Source organism: Petromyzon marinus, chromosome 54 (genome assembly GCF_048934315.1).
Source record: "Petromyzon marinus isolate PM22_M1 ecotype Great Lakes invasive population chromosome 54, UKy_Petmar_22M1.pri1.0, whole genome shotgun sequence".
In the NCBI taxonomy this organism is placed as follows: domain Eukaryota; kingdom Metazoa; phylum Chordata; class Hyperoartia; order Petromyzontiformes; family Petromyzontidae; genus Petromyzon; species Petromyzon marinus.
In genome coordinates this window covers 7288240-7307281 of record NC_133720.1, presented here as the reverse complement: position 1 = coordinate 7307281, position 19042 = coordinate 7288240, and the positions used below count along the sequence as shown (strand labels likewise).

General features: G+C 44.4%; 1 protein-coding gene across 6 annotated transcripts in view; it reads right to left on the bottom strand.

The window, feature by feature from the left end:
• Window positions 1–19042, bottom strand: part of LOC116954201 (centrosomal protein of 89 kDa-like) — an 84210-nt gene that overhangs the window by 37012 nt on the left and 28156 nt on the right. For all 6 annotated transcript variants that reach the window (XM_076052147.1, XM_032974726.2, XM_032974728.2 and 3 more), the window contains 5 exons: window positions 8371–8474; window positions 5596–5711; window positions 4817–4997; window positions 3287–3454; window positions 2147–2288 (listed from right to left, as the gene is read on the bottom strand). In XM_076052147.1, coding sequence (XP_075908262.1) covers window positions 2147–2288; window positions 3287–3454; window positions 4817–4997; window positions 5596–5711; window positions 8371–8474 — 711 coding nt within the window. The remainder of the gene's footprint in view (window positions 1–2146; window positions 2289–3286; window positions 3455–4816; window positions 4998–5595; window positions 5712–8370; window positions 8475–19042) is intronic.

Sequence of the window (19042 nt, the reverse complement as noted above, 5' to 3'; positions counted from 1 at the left end):
TCAGAACTATGCAAAAGCTGGGCTGAGAGTTTAGTTAATAATTCTGACACGTAACACACGGGAGTGGGTAGAATGGCAGCCCCACTCCAAGGCAGTATGTAAGATTTATTGTTATTATTTCCTCTGGTGTTTTAAATAAGTAACCGTGGTTTTATGGACACTAATTAAATATTCTAAAGTACTATTTTACACTCGGAATAATATGAAAGTGATACCGAATTAGAGTGATTAAAAGAAGATGTACGGCCAAGTAAAAGACTGCTCTGATTACTTAGATTTGTAAATAGGCTTTCCGACAAAAGTTTGATCCGTTCTTAATGAGAAGAAAATACATAAAAACAACTGTCATGTGCACCATTAGAGCACTCTAATGACATCACTGGCATTAATACAGCAATGCAACGACACGACTAGAGCATGCTATGATGGCAAACTTGATTGTAACTTAAATGTATTTTTTCTCATAAACAAAAGTTTAAAATCCGTGTCAAACAGCAATGGACAACCGAGTTACATTTGAATAGGAAATCCGATATTTGTTCTCTGTGTAGTGGATTCAACAGAGTCGCAGACGTGCTTCTTGGAGGCAACACATTTATTTACACCGACACATTAACACAAAGGGATTACTGCCCATTCACCAGATAACCTGTGGTGGTGGACCACCAGGCTAACATCGCTAGTTACTGGGAGTAGCTACAATGGACAGAACCCTGACTTGGGTCCTCGTCCACGTGTTGGTGACTTCTTCTCTTGGACATAGATCTTCGGATGACAACAGCAACGAAGAGCCCCGGTCCCTGGTGGGGACCCCGGCTTATATGCTCCCGGGTCGTGGCTGGCCCCGCCCTTGGCCACGACCACCTTCAAGAAACCTCTTGTCGTTTCTCGACCCTTCCCGTAGGATCTCTCGCCCGACACGTGACCACCCCCTAGCCCCCACCTGGGGCCCCTTTGTAGATCTTACTGGTCACGTGCCTTCCGGGGTCAACCAGAGTGCCATGGCCCAGGGTAACCTCATCCCATGGCTGACACTCTCACACTCCCTCCTGTAGGAGTCAGCACCGCACGCCACGCGTAGTGCCACTTAGCACTATCCCAGCGCTCACTGAGCCCCCTCTAGGGCTGGTACTACACCCACCTACGGGGTGTCCGTGATCTGAGTGCATTACACGCCGTGCCTCGCCAGAGCCGGCATTAATCAGCGACATTCACGATGTCGCTACATACGTGATGTCCGCAATGTGAGTACATCGCACGCCGTGGCTCTCTAGGCCCGGCACCACACAGTGACATCTGAGATGCCACTACATCTGTATTGCATGTTCTCTGAAGATTATTCAGGTAAGATGTATTACTATATTAAAACACTTTGCATGAAAGAGATGTAACAAAGAGGAAATAAACCTCCAACCATTTTTGATTAAGATTTGTTTGTAATGTTTCAATATTGCTGTTTTGTTTAATAACAATAGTTATGACATCAATTAGGGGAAAGATGAACTGCGAGATAGAGAGTGTAACATAAAGCAGAATAGTTCATGATCAAAGATGATTTCTGATGGTCGAGACAAATATAGATTTGGCAGCCACAGAAGAGAAACACGACAAGGATGAAATCAGATGGTGCGCAGGCACTGGATAGACTGCTACATGATGGGACCGTGAGAGATGGCGACAGATTGTGAAGCCATTCATCCAGCAGCAGATAGATCATGACACGATGCTGATCATGACATGAGCTCGGCATTCAGCGGTACAACTTTAGGGTGGAATCAACTTCAAGGATCTGGCTAATAAGTACAATTATTTCACTAGACAGCATGTCTTTGAAAAATTATAGATCTGATAATTATAATATTGGTGTGACCTGTTACAAACATTGCTATGTCATGCAGATGGGGTGAGAGAGTGCTGCCCTCCATCGTGTGGAGCCACTTGAAGGGATATCGGAGGTAACTGCTGGCCGCTCTCTTAACCATGTACGATTTCACTGCTCTACGAGAGATCTCAATGGATTCGTCTCATGACATTACACTGATATCACAACTGCACGTAAAATCGCGGAAGAAGCTAAACAAAATGTAAGTGCAATTATTTAACTGAATGTCCACTAAATGTTTAAAGGGGAAAATGTGCTGTTTACCAGAAGCTGCAGTTCGTCCCTCTCCTTGACGACTTGTTCCGCAAGACCCAGGACGTTATTGAGGTACCGGCTAGCCAGATCCTCTTTTCCCATCGATTCCTCGAGCTTCTGCTTTAGCGTCGCCATGCTCCGCTGGTAGCGCCTGCCGTGGGAAGTGTGCAACCAAAACAAGGTCACGTGGTCGTCACGACCGCCAAACTGCATGCATATATGTTGAACTTCTTTTGCACCATACGTAGCCAAACGTGTTCATTGGAGGTGCGGGGGAATGACAACAAATTAAACACAAAAAGCAGTCTGCTCTTACAGCATCCCACCAACGATCGTTAAGGTCTTCTCTCAAAGTGAGACAAATAAAACATTGCCATCCGGCACTGGCGGAGCCAGTGGAGGGGGGTGGCACGTGCCCCCCCAATGATCCGATCGAAATCCCTAATTTAGATCGGATCATTGGGGTTTATTAGTAATAAATCGGCATTTTGCGACCCCCACTGCCACTGTGTAGCATATTATTATGTGCCAGGGACTCTGAGATGATAGGACAATCATCTGAGTCCATAATTGGCAATAAGTAACGGCAAAGCAGTTATAAGTGACTCACAGAATTGTGCGCAGTTGCGTATACAGTACACGACTTCCCTGAAGGTATCAACACCTTCAGCGAGCGCGATGCCGATCACACACGGTTCGAATTTGACCCTAGATCGATGGCTGCACCATCGCCGCACACGCGTCGAATAAAAAGCAAGGGAAAGTCCTTACTTACTAACAACTCCTATCGTTTTTCATTGCTGGAGGGGTTGCCCTCCCCCTACCTGAAAATCCTGGCTCCGCCATTGCCATCCGGCACCCACACACACAGCGCCTATAACCAAATTACCCACAATGTACCCAATCTCGTCAGATCTCGGAAGCTAAGCAGACTGCCGCCTGGATAGTGCTGTTGTGGGTTACTGTGGGGCTACGTTGTCAGTGGAGGGCTGTGCAGGCAAATCACGACGGTACTTTTCTCCAAGCGCAACCCACTGCGCCACCGTTCCACCAATAAATATAAATCATCTGTAAATCATTGATCCTCACCGACACGTGTGCATCGCGAGCGTAACCACCAATGCCAATCAATGGTGACGTCCCTTTTACCTGGTGGTTTTCTTGGCGGCTTCGAGCTCCGAATCGAGCACACTCAAGCGGGCCTCCAGGCGACACTTGTCCTGTACCGCCACGCGCTTGTCCTCCTGACACGCTGTGAGCTGCTCTCGCAACCCTTGCAGCTGAGTGCAGCTGTGATCGTGTTGCTCCTGTGCACGCCTGCGAATGAGAACGACACACCGGGAAGCCAAGAAGTGAAAATATTTGGACCATACAAGCCTAGATTAAAACCGTTTAATCCTCTGCAACCTCTCCCCAGAGTCTGAACTATGGACTAAACCAGCAAAACTTTTAACCGACGATCCAAATCAGAATTAGTCAACATTTGGGGGATATTCAATCAAATGAAACCTCTTCCCTTAATTGTGACCCTGCAAATTAACTCCGACACGACCCCTAATTGTATTCCTGACCACATTTATTAAACTAAATGGAACCTCACGATCATCCAAACTGAAACTGCAATACCAAAGGGAAATTCAACCCAGAAAGCGAAGCACCCTTGCAGCGGGTAACAATAGCTCTTGAAGATAGGCACCAAACGTTGCGAGGAACTGAACCAATCGGCATCAAGAAACAGAAACACCAAGGGCAGTCAGCAATGCTATATAATCGAGGGGGAAAATGAGCTTTTTCAATTTTCTGAAGCTCCCAGCACGTGGAGCGAAACGTCGGACATCGTGCTGAACAATACGCAATACCAATCAAAAAAACCAATCAAAGAACCATGTACAGCACAACCGTGAAAACGTCTTGGATATACCTAGCAAGGCCATGTCCATGGGCTGTCCGAGATTGGGCCTGAAGCTTTGTCCCCGAGTTGCTAAGATGTCACTGCGTCACCAAGATTTCACTGGCACACTTTGAAATTCGTCAATAGGTTGCTACGACGATGATGCCTGAAAGTGAATTGAAAATCTTATTGCTCATTAACGGACACCTCAATGTCTCGTCGGATAGCCCAGGACACGCACAGTCTTGTCGGTCTATAAATATAAAATAACACTAAGTTGTGTTTTCAGCTGCTCTTGCCTTTAACAAACACGCGGTCACCAATAGCCACGGGTTGGGATTATATGTAAAAAAAAATGCAAAGAGCATTGAACATAATGGATTGCAGCTCAAATGTCAGGCCAATAGAACATGGCAACGCCTTGTTGCATATTGTAGCACGGAGCGACATCTCCACAGAGTCATAGGACCAAAAAAAAGAGGACTACATCTGTCCTACAGTGTTATATTTTATAGATGGGTAAGATTGATAATAGACAAATAAGCCAAGTAAATTTTCTCTTTGCTTATACACGTGGTGCCTCTCTGGCACATATCTGGCCCGATTGAGACTTCATCTGTTCGTCACATGTAGGATAATCATTTATTGTTTGTAGTGGTGGGAACTAATAAATAAATATCTCCATTATTTAATTTGTTCAAAGAACGAAAAAAACAACCTCTTGATTGCAGAAAGAGCTGAACATTCTAGAAACTGTAATTAATAAAAAAAAACATGACAACCGGCACCTCTGCAAGTCTGAAATAGCTGCCAGGTGTTCCTCCCGCCCAACTTTGACTTCCTCCGCTTCCTGCAGTTGTCGCTGGTGCTCCTGCAAGGACCCCAGGGCCACCCGCGCGTCTGTCAGCTGGTCCAGCGCCTCTCGCCTTTGCGCCTCCATCCTCTCCAACCGCTTCATCAACTTTGACACTTTGGGCAACCGACAAGGAAGGCGTTAAGGTATTAATGTTTACCGAGTACCAGCTGTCATCTCGCGCTCTGCATATTAACGCGGCGGTACATTGCACCACAACGACAGCCAGTGTTTGCGAGCGTGTGTGTGAGGATTTGGCTGAGAGCACAATGTTTTTGCAGCCAATGATATCTACAGAAGAGGGGCGGGGAGCAAAATCAAGAACAAACATCGTAATGCAATCGTGTTTATTTTTGTACAAAGGACACATGAGTAAAGGTTGTGCATTCAGTTAGAATGATAGGGAGGCAGATTAAGGAGCATCCATCTCCATTCAAATGCATGGAAATCAGCAGCTAAAAACTTAACGGCCGTGTAAAAATTATCCAATAAAAAATAATTATCCCGCTTACAATGCGCACATTCAATCGTGCGTCTAATATTCGATTATTTTATATTTGTAGTGTGCGTTTTTTCTTTAACACCGCCACATTCTATAGAATCACACCATTAAAGATTCTATGCATGCGCCACAAGTGATGTGAATCGTGACCCTGCATTGTGACAATTCACGTAATTGTGGTGGGGGTGCATCGTTGCATCCCTACCGCCCACCTTCCTGCTTATGTGTGCCCTGAGAGTCTTTGAGCTTGGCTTTTTGCAGATCGAGCTGCTGCAGGAGGACCTGGTTTTCTTCCAGCACAAGCCTGCCTTGCTCCTGCACGAGCTTCCTAAATGCAGAAACAAGCTCTGGTTTTCAGTGCCCAATGAACGTGGCCTTTTTTGTGCATTTACGGTCACCAGCATTTCCCCCAATATACCACCCCCATCCCCCCCCTTCCTCCCCACACCAGACTTGGGTCTCCTTGCTCTACACATATCCAAACTGAGCCAGCGAGTGGGTGAGATTGGCAGAATTTGGTTGGATTTCTGTGTGCGCTCACAATTGAACATTGCGAATGAACGCTCCGCAGCAACTTACAGGTCTTTGTGTCCTGTCTTCTCTGTCTTCGTGTGTTGTTTCAAACTTGGACATTATGACATACGCAAGATATATGCAAGACATTGCCATTTAGAACAATACATGGTGCATTCATTGAACCTCCTTTTGACGGGCCGCTTGTGAAAATTCTATTTCCATACAAAGAAAATAGCCAGCCACTATATAGCAAAAACAAATACAACCGTTTGACATGCCCATGATAGATGTTTACCGTGGAGAAAAGACAACAAAAATGCTTGAAAATATCTAAACAAAAACATCTATACGGAAAAAGGAAAATGTCAAAATTCAGCATGTATACTACAGTTTTGGTGAATAGTCAATATTGTTTGCAAACAGACAACAAAATATTAAGACACATGAACAGCACAAAAGATCTGCGAATTGTAGCAGAGTGTGCATCTGCAGCATTTGGCCAGGGGCACACGCGGAAATTAAAACAAGCGGCTGAGCATCCAACAGAAGGATTTGGTGTGGGAATGCTCGTAGCGAGGAGGCCACGTGTGACACGCGGTAGCAGTAAATGCAATGCGTTGCATTCAAACAAACACAATCACGGGCAAAGTGAAATGATGTGCACAATATATGCAGTGACACAAAAGCTAACAAACATCAAAATAGAGAGAGTGACAAAAAAACACACGCCACCGTTGGAGGGAAATTACAATTCCACAAAAACCGTGATTTATTCCGATGCACCGCCGGTAAAAAACTGTGCAAATCCTGCTATCTCAAAGCTAATCCCAAGCAAACATCCAATTTACAAGCAATTCTGCCTCCAAAGAAAATAGAAAACTTCAAGGTTTGCCGTGGGATATTGCTCATTGTCTGAGTGGGGGTAGAAAAGCAAGAGAACCGAACAGGCCATAAGCAATGGATGTTGTACATTTTGTTGCGGCATCAACTCTTTGTGAACGCTGAGATCCTCTGGCATGGCATATGTAGTTAATTTTAAGTGGGAGACACAGTGATTTATATATTTTCAATATGGATGTGATGCAGAAGTAAAAAAATGGCGAGAAAAAGAGTATCTTTTGGAACGTAAAGGAGGCTGACAGAAAAAGTTACGAGTGTTAACAGTCGATGACACAATGCCCCAGTTTGAAAGGCAAATGCATAATTCTGAGTAGCATTGTACATTTCTGCTATTCCATTAAAACAAGATGCACGAGTAATAATAAAAACTAACAGCTGCTGCTACTGTTTGCATTATTTGCAAATTGTGCACAGCTTACAAAATGTCACACTGATAAATCATTTTGTGGATTGCCAGAAAAGTGGAAATAAATTGCAGCGATGATACTATTTTCGGGAATGGAAGCTGAGACAAAAGGAGAAATAAAACAAGTCTGCAAAAAAAATGAAAATTATTTTTGTAATCTGCATGCAAATGCGAAAACCTCGGAAGGCTTAACACAAACCGAGCGTGGTGGCACACGACACTTGGCTGCGTGGTGGCCACACATTTGCAGTACAGCAAATTTGATTCCGGAATCTCTCTGTGGTGGAGTTTCGAGTGTGATCCCCTCATACCCGTGGGGTTTTCTTCAGCTTCTCTTGGTTCCTTAGCCTATGACCAATCTCATCAGATCTCGGAAGCTCTGCAGGGTTTGAGCCTGGACAATGCCTGCATGAGCAATCACTATGCACCAAAGGTGTTATAGGCTGCGGAGCTACGTGGTGAGCACCAGAGGGCAGTGCAGCAAAATAAATTTCACATCATTTCTATGTTCCCATGTTTATGTTCTCTGCCTTAACCAACCCGCACTGACAACCATGGTGAACCCCACAAATTGCCCAGCGTAGGGAGGCTCTGATCCAGCAGTGGACTGATTAATGTCCGTAAATGTACTCGGATTCTTTCCCACACGCAAAAACACTCCCTGGTAAGGAGTTGATCAAACATTCCCAATGTCGCAGAACACTGCTGAAAAGTTTTCTTGCTAAATAAATGGCGAAGCTTTCCTGACTAAAGGTCAATGTACGTGTGTGACCCAGCAATTGGTCGCTCACGGCACTGTGGTCAGAAGGGTCTCCACTACAGGGAGCTCTGGAGAGCCCCTTGAAAGGATATTTGGCTTACTCCTTCACAATGGCCTGGCATCCTGGAAGAGGTGGGAGTAGCCATGCTTTGCTCCACCACGGGCGACCTGCCGATCCACTAACCATAACCTACCGATTTATACCGCCGAGTGGACAAGAGGTGATGGTGGGGGTGGAATTTAAGAAACATATCAGTGTTGCGTTGGGCGGTTTAAACCAACAACCATCACGCTGCGGTCGGAAACCGTACAAAAAAATGACAAATTATTACAAGTGGATACACTTGGGGGTAAGGGGGGCGGTGTATGTGCGACACCAGGAGCTTTGTAATGATGCAATCTCACCATTCCTTTCCCGCTGCTGCTTTTGACGTCACCAAGTCTTGGTGTAATTGCACATTCTCCTTGGCCACCGCGTTCATTTGTTCCTTCAGCGTCTGCAGTGCCTCCTAAGGAAATAATCAGATGATATGAGAGAAAAAAAAAAGATTTTGCCGGCTGATGAGCAGGGAAAGTTTGCGGCGGTGACGTCACTATGCTCATCTGCGTGATAACGTCACCTGCACCCCCACAGTGAGTCTCCTCGAGGTAATCCGTTTACCTCCCACGTGAACCCCAACAGTCGTTCATGGATTTGACCAAACATACAAGGGTAGCAGGAGCCTCCCGGGAAAAAAAAGGTTTCAGACTCGGGGAGTCATCTTCTTTGGTTCTTTCGGTAAAGTCACATAGAAAGAGAATAAAATAATAAAATAACATTACACAATAAAATTCTCCCTTCATCTGATGAAGGCCACTTGTGTTGTGGCCGAAACGTCGTGAGAATTTTATTGTGTTAGTTTATTTTATTATTTTATTCTCATTCTACGTGACTTTACCGAAAGAACCAAAGAAGATGCATCCTTGCAGTCACGAAAGCTTTAAATCGAAACTCAGAGAGTCCTTCTTGGGTAAATTAAAGGGAATCATTTTTTTATATATAAAGTAAAAATACACATTCTGCAAGCATTTTGTGAAACTTTCATCATGTACAACCTTGACGTATCCACACGCATTGCGTGCAGGCAAATGCATTTTGCAACATCTCAGAATTCACGAAAAAGTAATCGTCTTACTCTCAGTTACACGTTTGGTGCCACGGTCCTTCGCTGAGTATGCATGATGAATGAATGAATTACTCTTGGCGGAGCCAACCCCAGCCCGAGTGTGAATATAGCTGAGGTCTGTCTGTACCGCTTGTTAATTGCAATGCTAGGCGTGTCAGACACAGCTCCAGTCAACCTTGAACACACAGCAAAGAAAATGACAACATGTCATACATCGATTTGAATATACTGCAAAAATAACAAAAATGTAATCTTGGAGATAACAAAGCTGTCTCTGGTGTGGACCAATCAGTTTCAAAGACAATGCATACATTATCAGAGTATTTTTTTTGTTTGCATTCTGACCACAAGTATTGTGGTTAATGGAGACATGATTCCTTGTAAAAGGTTTCAGTTTGATGTTTTAACATCTTAACACAACTGTTTTGTTGCCAGAAAAAAGTGGAAAACCTCTTCTTATATTTTGGTACTGGCAAAGGAGGTCCTATGATGTAGTTTTAAAACCTATGAAATATTATAACTGCTCCAATCATTATTACACATTAGACACAGCTCTGTATAGTTTTGGAGTAAGGGTAGTGACAAACTAATTTTTAGAAAGTTTCATATTTTATTTTAGAATAATTATTAAGCACACCACAATATGATTAGCACGTGTTCAGTGACATCGCAGATGTCACTGTGTAATGCCGGCTCGAGAGAGGCACGGCGTGCGATGTAGCAACATCGCGGGCACAACGTATATGTGGGTGCAGTACCGGCCCTGGAGGGGCTCGGTGAGCGCTGTCCGACAGTGCTGAGTGGCACCACGCCCTGCGTGCAGTGCCGAACCCTACAGGATAGGGGGTGTGAGAGTGCCGGCCACGGGAATGGGGTTTCCAAGGGCCATGGCACTCTGGTTGACCCCGAAGGACACGTGACCGGTAAAGTCTACACAGGGTCCCCAGGTGGGGGCTAGGGGTGTGGTCACGTGTCAGGGTCGAGAACCTGCTAGAGGATTCTAGAAGGTGGTCGTGGCTAAGGGCGGAGCCAGCCATGCCAGGGAGGATATAAGCCGGGTCCCCGAGCGGGACCGGCTGCTGTTGTTCATCCTGAAGAATCTACATTCTGCATTCTACGTCCTACAAGAGTCACCAACACGTGGACCTGGACCCGGGGGCAGGGTCCGGTCCGTCGTAGCTAATCCCAGTGTAATTAGTATAGTTAGCCTGGTGGTCCACCACCATAGGTTGTTAATGTGTTGGTTTTAATGTGTTGCCTCCAAGAAGTGTGTCTGCGACTCAGTTGAACTCACTACACGTGTATATTAGATTGCGTGCACATGGGCGTAGCTCTTGCACCTAACGGAACAAAGGCTCCCTTAACACACTGTCTCAACAGATTTTTTTATGTGCATACTTATGCTGCTTTACTTTTAAACATCAAAAATGCCAATTAGAGTCTTGAGACTCTGTGAGTCTTTCACCGGTACACAAAAGGTGTCTGGTAAGGCTTCCATGTCCTTGGCATACACTTGCTCTCTGGGACGTTTTCATATCTTTGAAGGTCCTCCTTTGAAAATAAAATGTGCCGAGAAGAATTCTACATTCAGAGGTAAAAATTGTTATCAGCTGTACCACTTGATGACTGATGCTCTGCGCCGAATGAGATAGGCTGACGATGAAGGTGACCAACGTTCTCTTAATTTGTTGTATCTTCTGTGTGTTTAAGCTACTGGATGTCTAGCCTTTGTCACGCGCTGCATAAACAATAGAAAGGTAATAAATATTATATTACCTGTTCACTTTTTGTTTAATTATATGACCAAATATAGCCGTGCTTACAAATGGCCTGCAGGAAGTCAATGTGGTCTCCAGAAGAGAGGACGGCCTGGGGAAGGAGATATCACACTACTTCTGAAATCCCTTTAAAGTGACCCTCTTTTTGTTTTCCACATTAAGGGCCACGGCGCTATCCTCACAGGCCCCGCGGAGAAATGTGCATTGCATGGTAATCAAAGTAAAATGTTTAACTCTCAGATGGTACAAGTCTAAATTAATTGGATACAAAACAAATGAAATTGTGTGTGCAAATAGACAGAAACCATCATCAAACTCAACACATGTTAAAACACAGGGGTTTTTTTTGTTGTTGCGCAGATTTGTTAATTCGTCCCTACAATTATAGCAGCGGCAGCTGAGTTGCTCAGAGTCCTGAGCTACCCAGCCACCTCAACTCTAAGAAAAATAAAATAATCATACATTTTTAAACAGAAAGATAGACCATTGTCTCTTAAACATATGCAGTGTATTTTGATTGATTATCCTCAATATAGTTGCTTTATATCAAACACCTGCTTTGTAGGAAGCCACACAGGAGGCCAGGCCCTCCGAGCCCCGTCATAATTAGACTCAAGTAAACACATCGCCATTAATTTCCATCTCCTTTAAGATCTCCCTCTGAAGGTTAAACACCGCAATGGGCCCTCCAGGGCAGAAGGGTCACGGAGATTATGGAAACAAAATTCCCTAAGCGAGCCGCAGTCATTTTGGATCAATTTAATAACAGCCAGCTGAGACCCTAGTAAAATTCGAGCAAACCGAGGAGCCATTGTCTATACAGAGATTAATGCGGTAGTGTCTCTTGACCTTTGGCCACAACGGCTGTTTTGATGATTCCAGTTAAGCGCTATGAGGAGAGGCACTGCAGCCACATTGTAAGCTAAATAAAGTTGGAAAATGCGTCAAAAAACAATCATCATGGTCAAGCCACTGCTAGATGAAGACCTTCGTAAAGCCGCCGTCACCTCGCTCAATCTTGCGATGTAAAAGTAACAAAATATAATTAAAAGTAATACTTTACAGCCCTTTTGTCAGTCTATTGTCAGGTGCAAGCCTCCCCACACCATGCCAATAATGGTTGAAGTAGGGGCCCAGAGCCAGTTCAAATAACAGACGCCACTGATGTTAGCCATGGGCAGGAATCGAACTCAGATATTCCAGTTGATTATATAGTGGGCGAACCACCACCACAACTCCTTCCCGTATATAGGGCACTTTGTTAATCCACTGCTGTATGAAGGTTTCCCGACACAGTGTCAGTCACAGGGGCATGTGTTTGACCGTACTTCACACTGGTCTCTGCAGGTTGGTGCAGGGAGGAGGCAGGGGCAGGGGTGTGTTGGGGCCATATTGTTCAAGTTATCACTCACTGCACATGTTAGCCGTGGCCAAGAATAAAAAGCAGGCCCCCAGATTCGTAACACCAATGTGCTATTAACTGCACCACCACTCTAACCCATTCAGCAAAACTGTTAGTTAAATTGTATAGGTCCAATAAAAAGGCAAAAACATCCATTTCAAATGTCGCGCAACATATTACATTTCTTCGGCTCTACACCCTTGTGCAACTGCAGAATCAGCAACCGCACAGCCGGCAGTGAAAGAATTAAAAGCTACAGATGCAACATTAATCAGGCTGTTAGGTGTGCAGCTGTTTGTATCACAGCGGGTAGCCAGCATCAGCCCTAGAGCTGATATTTTTAGGGACGGTGTACCCTCCGGGATGTGTGTGTGTGTGCCTGCAGCGACTAAATTGGATGAACTGAATATTTCCGGATCGTCAGTTTCTGCAAAATCACACGCATGCACCAGAGCATGTGTGGCCCAAACAGGTGTATTTGCACGTGTGATGGAGAGCAGTGATGTAGTTAATGGTTTGCACAATGTGCTACAGACCTGACAAGCTGGGTTTGATTTCTGGTCATAAGCTAACGGCAGTATCGAGTGACATCATAACCAGTTTTGAGCCTCTCCTATGTCGACTCAACCTTAAATGAACAGCTAGTACAGTGTGTAAATATCAGCACTGGGGAGACAAAGGTAGTCCAGCGTGGCTGACCGCAGTATAATGTGCCGGAAATGGCGTTCGTTAACAGCACTTGCGGGTACACATTTCATAAATGGAAGATTAAGGAATCGCCGAACTGCGACTGTGAAGCCCAAACCATCACACACATCAACAAGGAGTGCGCCATCCATGCACATCCTGGCGGTATTGCTGTAATCCATACAGCGTCTACCGCCTCCTTGGATGGGTTGAAGGACCTTAACATTCAACTATAACACTTACAAAAACTGTTTCTCCCCCCCCCATGCCATACGAAAGAGAGCAGAGAGAACAGCACTTGCTCCAGCAGGCTACACCGGAGATCCTTGTTTTTGTCTCTGTATGTATATACTCAAGTGTGCAAGTACTTACACACACGACCTTGCTTGCTTGCAGTGTAAGCATGTGCAATAATAAGTACGTACTTTGCGGTGCACGTGTGGGAGTGGGTTTGAACACTAGGCGAACGAGGGCGATGCGGTGCGAACATTTCGCGCTTCCAATTGCATCACGAACGGCGGCAGTGCCGCCGGTAGGAATGTTGATAGAGGAGACACACGATGTCCGAGAAGGCATCAACAGAAGACTGCATATTATTTGCTTAGGCACCAATTGAGTATAATTCACATTTGATTTATACAGTGGGCTTGAATTTACGGGGATATGTTCTTACACACACGCGAGAAATTACCTATCCAAGGAAAAGAAATCAGGTGTTTAAATGTATCTATGTGGGGAGTGGTGGTGCAGTGGTTAGTGCAATGTAAACCCAGTAACCTCACATTTGATTCCCGGCCAAGGATATCATCAGTGATGAGTGATATCTGAATCAGTCCTGGGTCCCCCCCTGCGCCAACCTGTACTGACAAGCGTGGTGAAGTATTGTAAAATATCTCCCGCCACTGACATGGCATGGGAATACCTTCATATACAAGTGGATTTATAGCATCATTATGTGAAAATAGAATGTATACGTATCAAAGTGCTTCCACACTACGTATAACTTTGAAAGTGATTTCCTGTGGAAATGAGCATTACTCATCTCCTGTTTACAGCTGAGCTGCTGGTCAAACATTCAAATTCATATGGCGGGGGCGAGTATAAAACAACCGTAGGACAACCAATGTTAACTTACAGGTGTAATGCCACTTATTTTATTGACCCCAGAGGGATGATAGGCTAAATCAACTCCCAACCAGGATTTTAACTCGCATCCTTTTGATTACGAGAAGCTTGCTCAACCTCAGCACAGGAGCGCTTCTAATTATTTATTCGGTGCCGAAAAATTATTGACGTAAGACATATTTCCTGCCCTTTGTCTAGGAAATGAGACCATTGGAACTGAACTCTCCCGTGGGTCACGGTGCAGTGTGTTATCCACTACGCCACCACACCCCCCCTCCCCCCCCCAAAACAAATGTACGTGAGAATATTGTAAACTCACGCTCAGTCATTGTTTTTAGATGTGTACCCAAAAAACTCGACGGGACATTCTCGTGTTTTGCAGTTTGCAACGAAAGTTTACATGTTTATTTTATTATTGTATTATCCATGCAGCTAAGGAGAAAGAAATGGCTTGCAGACAATGTGTTTATGGCATATTTGTCCATGGCGTTTAGCTTTGCGGATACAAAAACACTATTAAATCCATACAGTACATTGTACTATTAAATGCTCGGACTTGCATTTGGCGATTACGTTAAATATAATTGGGCTATATCTCAATTTGACAGCAACACCTAATCGTCTTTTGACAGATCACATTTATTTCAACTGCCCTTAAGCCTCGAAACGGATTATTTTTTCCAACATCTTAAATTAAACCGTAGATTAATTTAGAAACGATTCTCTGAATGTGGTTTAACGTGAATAACCCGTGTCACAACCGTGGCACGGCCAGAGGCTGCCAAATTACAAAAACTCAACAGTGTAGGCTTGCCACGGTAAGTTTTGATTAGCTGGCACATTTGGACATTTTCAGTAAAGGAGTTAATTGGATTTGAGCTGGAACTCTGAAAAAAAGCACTTTAAGAGTCTTATGAAGCAGAACATTACAGTGCAGTGACTATGGCTATCACCTTTTCCCCCGGGGGGGGGAGGGGTTATCAGTACAAATGCTCCGTTGACTTGGCACATGATCATGTACAGACATCTGGGGAAGGTGGCATGATTTTCGATGTGTGTGTCAATGAAGTGCGATACATTTTTTTCCACGTCAACTTCACATGCAGGAAGAAATCACGGCGTCTTCGTTGGAGAGTGGCGGAAATTTGAGCAAAATAAATATATAACATTACTGTGATGAATTATATAATGCCAAGGTCACTGTGCTTCCTTAGCATTTTTCAAACAATCTTCATTTTTCTCTGAGAGAACAGACAGCGCAATTTCTCTCTGATGCATTTGTGAAAAAGTGGGGGGGGGGGGGAAATTGCCGGAGCAATTTCACTACAAATTTGACAAAAAAAATGCTTAATGTTTTATGCCCTCTCCTGTGGCTGACATACTTCACCACATTTCATATGGCGGGTTCATAACTTCAGGTAACTTTTGTACTCCGTATATACATTTGAACGAGTACTAAAATCGATGTAATATATGTAGGAAAAAAATAAAATAACCAAACATTGTTTTTAAAAGATGTCAATATACGAAGTTTATTTGCTCACAACAGCATATAGGGCCCGAGATAAGCATGCTGGCAATTTTTCATGGAACTGTGAATGTCTACATTACGTACAAGAAGGGAAAATCACCAAGGTAATGAGTTTCAGCCATATCGTGATGTGAATCTATTCCACGGTTTAATCTAAAATGTACACCAATCATTCTAACCTTGGATGTGAAATAATAGACATCAAATTCTGGTAAAAAAAAATGCAATTCAGATATTTAGCAGGCAAGAGGGCAAACAACATTCTAAGCTAAGTTTGGGTGGCTGGGTGACTCGGAGCTGTAAGCTCTGAGCTCGCAACACTGAGTTCTTGAGTTAAAATCCAGGAAACTGCCTATGAATAAACCAGGTCAAGTGTGCGCATTGATAGTCTCAGTTTAACACGTATCTGGCTGTCGCCTGATGAAGTTACTTGCAATTACTGGCGAAACGTCGTACTCAGATTGTAAATGTTGTGGCTTGGCTCTCCAACACACCAGTGCGCTGTACTAGTGACGAATTGGCCACGTTCTGTTTACATGACAACCCTTACTAGTTGGCTGTGTCGGGTGGTGGCGGGTTTTAACGACACATTTATATATTTACGTGATCTAACCCCAAAAAACCTCTATTATGAATGATAGTCTCAGCCTGGTCACGAATGAGTGTACAAAGATATCCAACAAATTTAATTTGGTTCTGCACTTAATTTGGCTAAATTCCAGCACTGAGAATTGAATCATTTGGCGGGACCCCGGGGGCCCGCAAAAATCAGGTCAATGATTATTATTTTTCAGTCCGCCCACTCGTGATCCCGACAGCAACGCGCCGCCCACCCAGACTCACGCCAACAAGCGCCAGCAGGCGGCGACCAACACGATGGGCGCCACCCCACCGGCCAAACGCAAGCCCCAGGGGGCGTACGCCGCAGTCGCGGGCGGCGACGACGCCCTCTGGTCAGCCGTCGATCCTCAGCTTCTTTGCCAAGGCGAGCCCGCCCCCGCAGTGAATTTAACGTGTTTATGTAATTTTTAAACTTTTTACGAAACTTAGTGCCCCGAGTAGCTCTCGACGAGGCCAATCGATTGACCACTAGTTTTGTTGTCGGTAAGGCAAGACTCGTGTCACTACACGGTTTTTCCCACCCCGGGGCAGTGATGGGAACCCGGGGTCCCGCCAATTGCTTTAATTACATATATTGGCTTTTGACTGGAACGTGATAAAATGACTCTCTGTAGCAGGGTGGGTAGGAAAGTGCTGCCCTCTGCAGTGTGGACCAGAGGTCACATGAAGTGATCTTAGAGGTAGCTCTGTGATATCCGCATAAAAAAAATGCGTAAAATAATCCTTGGCGTCGTTGTGGAGAAAATAAATCATAAAATAGGTCAGCAGAGAATGTCCTCTTCGCATGCATGTCTCCACAAAACAAATTCAATAATTTATTACACAACGAATAGGCCCCATGGCTTTCTGGAAGTGTATAACTTCAGCAGCATTCGTTATGCTAAGAGGTAGCTTTGTAACATACACTTCTGTCGGCCATTCTCCAACACTAATGATTGTACTGCTCTGCAAGACCTAAATGGATACCTTCATCTGGTAATATGATGCTGATAACAACATCCAGAGAACACCCACATGTATAAAAGGGAAAACAGAGATCCAAACGGATAGGGCGCCACGGTGGGAAGATGTTAACTACCTCGCCTGGTATACAGAAGGTCATGGGTTGAATCTTGACCCTGACATCTGTATATTTGGAGTTTGCATGTTCTCCTCATGGTTGCGTGTAATTTTTTTCTATGGGTCCTCCAGTTTTGCCCTCCACGTTTAGAAGGAACATGCGTTTGACAGTATGTGGCTGCTATAAATGTCTACATTATAATCCACTTAATTGAGCAATCATTTGTGGCCAGGTCGCTTCTGAAAAAAGAGCTAGGTAGCTCATTGGGCCTTACCTGGTAAAATAAAAAGTTATACTTTAGTTTAAATAATTTCCCTACTGAGCATCTCAGGAAGCCACTGAGTGGATCGCCAAACCTAGGCATTGCATTACAAGTTTTCGTTTGTGGTTACGAACCCATTTGTTGTCCTAGCCGCTTTGCAGCCCGGAGGTTTGTGAGTTTTGGAGCTGGAACAATTAGTCGATTAAGTTGATTAATGGCCATGGCTGATGACGCTATCATCACCATGACTATTTCCCACCACTGTGTTCTCACGCTCTCGGGACTTTCACAAATCATCATGATCCAGCAAAGCTTCTGCAGGATCAGAGGCGGAAGCCACCATGCTAAGTAGGTAAAGCACAAATTTGGAACGTTTTTTTACTTTTGTGCAGTTAATGAACATACATTGCAGGGGTAGTATATTATGTGCCATGGACCTTTATTGGTTTGTCCAACTTTAATTCACGTTCCTTGGGCAGTAGACAGTCTTGTTTCAGCGTAACTAAAGGGCAATTGATGTCCATAAAAATGAGGTAACTCGCAAAAACATCATATGGCTCTGCCAATGAGTGTCACCCCCCCCCCCCCCCCGCAGATTAATCCCCAGTTGTTGGCAGAATGGGCTGACACTTTATAGCTCACTGCACACCATAGCAAAAAAATTTGATTTTATATGTAATCGTGCTCCCAGTACTTAAACCCATCTTCATATGAGTTTCTGCAATGTAAACGGTAAGTCTTGATATACCATTGTGCATTAATTAATATATATTGAAATAAGTCACAACGCCTGTACCATTTGCACAAGACACACAAAAGTGGCTGAAATCATGTTTTTAAGCATAATCTACAGTGCACTTGTAATGATTCTTCTGAAACACGAGAAGTTTTTTTTTTAACACTGCAAAGACGAGTGAGAGTAAAAACATAAAAAAACGGCCTTTAATTAGCCCTCATACAGAAAAGCAACGATAAGTGTTTTATAGCAATGTGGGTCTTTTCATAACGATGTGCTTAAATATGCCCATAATTACTCACGATTTTCATTCTTTTCTCCCACCAGGGGTATTGAGTGCTAATAGAGAGGCTCCACTCATAGTATACTCCCTGCCAATGTCTGTTTTGATTTAACCCCTCCGTTGGGTGAGCGCACCCAACCCGCAATCACAACACTTAAATGCAACACTCTCCGACAAATGGTGAGAAAACCCATCACAATCGAAAAAAAGTGCAAGGCTGCACACAAATAGATTTCACTCCACACAAAGGTGGGCTTGCTCACCAACATCAGGGAGACACGACCGCCCCCCCCCACCCCCGTACCAACGTGCCTGCCACGCATGCCGCGTGACCATCACAATGCGTGTACAATGCTCTCGAGCCTCGTCTAAGCCACCACCATTGATTACCGATTTTCGGTTCCATGACTTGGATAACACGACAAC